General features: G+C 35.5%; 1 protein-coding gene across 1 annotated transcript; it reads right to left on the bottom strand.

Annotated features, from left to right (window-relative positions):
- Positions 1–2004: 2004 nt before the first annotated feature.
- Positions 2005–4352, bottom strand: LOC111367742 (heavy metal-associated isoprenylated plant protein 9-like). Its single transcript, XM_022988775.1, has 5 exons — positions 4116–4352; positions 3879–4026; positions 3449–3621; positions 3270–3360; positions 2005–2396 (listed from the first exon to the last, which is right to left on the bottom strand). The coding sequence occupies exons 1-5, from the start codon at positions 4134–4136 to the stop codon at positions 2035–2037; spliced, it is 795 nt and encodes a 264-aa protein (XP_022844543.1). The 5' UTR covers positions 4137–4352; the 3' UTR covers positions 2005–2034.
- Positions 4353–5006: the final 654 nt, after the last annotated feature.

Below are 5006 nucleotides of genomic sequence, written 5' to 3' on the forward strand. Positions count from 1 at the left end.
ATCATATGGTGGTTACGATCATTGAGTATGAGATTGCGTAACCTATTGACATCGATTTTCATTCATGAGCATTTTCATATGCATGCACGACATGTGATTATGGTTGAAAATCCTGCATGCAAAACATGATTTCAAAGTGAGTTTCATTATAAATGTTTTATTGACCACTATTAGGGCACCGAGACATGTGAGGCATGCTTATGTGATATGTTTGGCATTGCGGGTGTTACTTCCTGGGTGATTGAAAAGTAGATAGGGGATGGGCCTTTGGTGATCACGGGAGGGCGGACCACTCGACTATGCCCTTGTTATGATTATTGGCGCTGTCGGATGGGAGACTTCTTGGGTGATCATAGGGGTAGTCAGGGGATGGGCCTCTAGTGGTCACGAGAGGATGGTCCACTCGCCGGTGTCGATTTCATACTGGCCATTTGATTATTGATATTGATATTATGCAGAGCTCTATCCGGTGCATAGTAGGTGGGTTAAGGGCCCAATGAAATGAAAGATTTCAAGTGAAATGATTTCTAGTCGCCTTTGACGAATATTGAAATATGATACTTTTTATCGTGATATTTAAAGTAAATGGCATGGTATCATATGTCGTTATTACTCATGTTCAGGACATGCATGATTTTGCTTACTAAGCATTGACTTATGTAGTTCTTGCATTGTAGGTGAACATGGAACTACATAGAGAGCATGGCTAGCTGTGGAGCTCCTACAGGATTCCAGAGTTCGATGTACATGGATGACGACCTGTAGGGTTATTTTGTAGGCTGCCATCTGTTGGGTTATATTTTGGAATCCTATATAGTGTACTTTTGAAATGGCTTGTAGACATGTTTATAAGCTCTGAATATATATGTTGGATTATGGCGATATGATTTTGGATTTCGATATATTATATGATCATGTCACAGGTGATTAGAAGTTAACAAACTCAAAAAAAAAAAATAGATGTAAAATTCTATGTCTAGGTTATGTATAGATATCCATATTAATTTGGGGGTGTGACAAGTTTAGTCTTAACGAGTGGCAGATCTAGGAAAAATTCAGGATGGGCTAAAGAAAAATCACACATAAATAAATTACGTAATTTTTTTTTAAAATTAACATTTAGACTGGAGGGATGGGTTGTAGCATGGCCCAGCCCATCCTAGATCCATCCTTGATCTTAACTTATTGCAAATAAGTTTTTTGCAACCACGATGTACAGATTTTAAGATAATAGGAAAAATACATCCAAAAAAATTTTAACCATCACGACATTATATTAGAGTGAATTAGTGAACATCTAACCTTATAAGAGACAACCCCTTATATCTCAAGTGAATTTAGTTCCACAAAATCCCATTATTTTGGTCAACTGTATTTACACTTTAAAAGCCACAATGAAAAATTCTAAACGAATAGGGCCTGTCACCATGCCCAGTTGATAAGGCAGGGGCTGAGGCGGTCACTAGGCCTTGTTTGTGTAGAAAAGCTTCCACACAATATGACACAACACGAGTGATAGGCCCGATTGACAAGGCAAGGGCTGAGGCGGTCATTAGGCCTTGTTTGTGTAGAAAAGCTCCCACACAATATGACACAACACGAGTTTTGACCAATAATTCAATACAAATATTATAAGATAGGACCTAACTCCGGGGTGGGAAGTGGGGTAACTCAATTGTCCCACTACTAGTCGAGATGCGGGCACTAGCTAGACTGCCACTTGATTTTGCAAATTGCTCATTGTAGGCTCATGTGGGAGCCGGCTCGCTCATGTTAGAAAAATATGCATTTTCTAAAAGAAATAAAATAAAATCGCACGATAAGTTGCGCTTTGATTGAGCGAACCAAGCGCAACGGTAGGCGAGTCAAGCAGTTCGACTCTCCATTTTACACTCCTAGACCTAACAATACCTTTTACATCCATCTATAGATAAAAACTTTGTACATTTATGTAGAGAATATAAAACATGATCTACAAAATTTTTAATTACAATATTACTCCGCTTAACAAAATTTTATGATTTTTATTGATAATTATGCAATGCAACAAGCATTAGGATTTTCATCTGAAAATAGCTGGGGAGAGGGAATTGTTTCAACAACATAGAAGGGCTGATAATAATGCATGAGTTTATGCATCGACTCTTCATCTCTAAAATTCATTTCTTCTTCTCCAATGAGATCATTTTTGTTTTCCTCAGTTTTTTCTTCCTTTCTTATGTCCTGTTTGGCTTCTTCAACTGGCTTTTCTTCTTCCTTTTTCCCTTCAGGCTTTGGTACAATTTTGGCTTGCTTTCTAGTACTTTTGTAGACATAATCAACGAGCTCGTTTGCGTCCATAGTACCTGTAACCTTAACTTTCCCGGAGCTAAATTCTGTCTCAGCTGTTTGCACTCCTGTAATTAATCCATCAAAATCATTGTAAATCATGTTTGAATGTACAATCAAAAGAGTGAATTGTGTGTAGTCTAATCATATTGTTGATTGAATTGTTCGATTGCGTATTTTTATGTTTATTTTGAGTTAGAAGTTACATTGGATACTTCGATTATGCATTAGGTCTTTCATATATTCTAAAACGTATAAAAATGAACAAAATTAAAATTAAGTTTGAAGGTGTGCTAAGCTTTTGTTTGGTGTAACTTAAATAGTTGATTCAAATTCAAGTTAAAATCCACAATTAATTTTAACCATACATTTTATAGAAACTCGCAATTCTTAATAACTTTTCACCCATACGTTTTATAAACTTCTATAAAAATCAACTAAAATTATATTTTAGCAACGTCAAATAAGGGCGAAATTTTGAACTTGACTATGTCAAATCTTTGAAAGGATTTGGACACAAATTGTACCCTATGCTAAATTCCCATTTTGCCCTTGAAGGGTTCGCACAGGTATATAAAGGATCCATTTTTGGCGTATACAAGTGGCGAATTAACTTCGTCTCTCTTTTCAGCATTATAGTTAAACCACTGTAAACCCGTTTGGTGTGGCTTTTCTGGAAATATTTCTTCCAAGTTGTCAATTTTATTTCCCTTCCACGTCAAAAGTTGAAGGGCGAAATTGACATTTCAGCTAAAAGCTTACTTGAATATTGGTTTGTCAATTGTGAGGGATGACCATTTTTTTTGCGTTAAAGATACAAAACGGAACTCACTTGGTTGTTGCATATACTCGATTTTCTAAGAAAATTAGCTAAGTCTATGTCTATTTTATTAATTTTCTATGTTTTGTGTCTTTCGAAGGTAGGAATAAGAAAATGTTACCTTTCAATTTGAGTATCTTTCTCTTAAGTTGCCGGGCACAAGCTAAGCAATGCATCTTGACATTCAATTCCACTGTAGTTATTTTGCTAGTCTGGACGCGGAAAAATTAAGCACTTTAAGGACTAGAAATAAAATAAATATCGGAGTTCAAAGTTAAAATCTTGTATGTTCTATTCGACCTGTAAGGCAACAATTTCTGGCATATTTTTGTCCTCAGATACTGGCGATGGAGATAAAACTTCAACACTTCTCTTTGTTTTCTTGATGATTTTGTCACATACAGCTTGAGCATCCACAACTCGCATTATGGTTACTTGATTTTTCTCCATGTCAACCACAACTCCCTCAACTCCTGTCAAGATCAACCAATCACTACAATTGCCGGCAAAAAATAAAAAATATATAAAAAAAAATAAACGTCTTGCGCTAGTGTGAGAGATAATCGTAGAATCACATCCTCTGAAACTTTGAGCATTTAGATGACGTCATGATGTGGACCATGTGGTTCAATATGATATCAGGGCAAACAAATTCGATTCTAGTCATCACTTATTGATGAAAATTGAGAATTGTGTACATGTTAGGCCCAGACAATGGGATTCATCGTACCTCTAATTTTAAGAATGGACCTCTCTATCTTCCTTGCACAACCCACACAATGCAACTCCACAAACAAAACTAAAGGGGAGGGTGGCTTAGGTTCTTCTTTCTTCTCCTCCATTTTCTCTTCTTTCTTTTGCTCTGGTTTAGCTTCTTCCTGCTAGAAAAGGTATTTGCATTAAAATCACATTTATAACTATAATTTTCGTTTAAATTAACAGCATTTGGATTGAATGATCCACTAACCTGTTTTACTTCTTCACCCATTGTGCCCAGAAAATTTCACTTCTTTTATAATGAAAAACAAGTAGAAATTCTAACTAAAAAATGAGCTTAAGAGGGAGTGGAGACCTAACTAATACTGGAGATTCTCAGATGGAAATGGCAGATGATTTACAGAGAGGGGAAGAAGAGGAAATTATAAGGAGTAGATGCTATGCTTGACACGCATGTGATATAACATTTTCGAGAATATTATCGAGTTTTAATAATTCTATTCAAAATTATTACATCCTTTTTGCATAATGTAGCAAAGATTTTTCCATTTGTTCATTATTGGTAAAACTTAAAAGTAGCTTTTTGACACAATTTGTGGACTTAATGTGTTGATCATTGTGTCACTACTTTTTATCTTTAATTTGAACAGACAAGGTAGGATTAAACTTTAGGGATTTCAAAGTACTAATGATTTGCATGTAATGGTCCACTCATCCACATGTTAACTAGTGAATTTCTCGAAGTTTTCTAGTACTATTGTGGAAGGTAAAATGGATTTTGAATGAATTTACCAATATATACATATAACTCGATTTTATCAAAATTTCTTGATACCTTAGGCATGTAGTACGCCTCATGTGGCGAAGAAGACTTTATATGTAATCACGAGTTCCATATCTACTCATAATTATGTACGTTGTTGTTCGAAAGTATATGCTAAACATGTTTTGCAATCACATATGTAGTAGTGTTTGGTGATTGCGACTCTCTATTTAATATTAGCGATAGATAATATTTAAATTATCTCACATTATTCTAAACCTAAATCGCGTACCACTTAAAATCGTAGAACAAACAAATCCTTCGGCCTTCTTCAACCAAGGATGTGATAAGCGGGCGGCATGGCTCGATCACAAACTA

This window comes from Olea europaea, chromosome 18 (genome assembly GCF_002742605.1).
Source record: "Olea europaea var. sylvestris chromosome 18, O_europaea_v1, whole genome shotgun sequence".
NCBI classification, from domain to species: Eukaryota; Viridiplantae; Streptophyta; class Magnoliopsida; order Lamiales; family Oleaceae; genus Olea; species Olea europaea.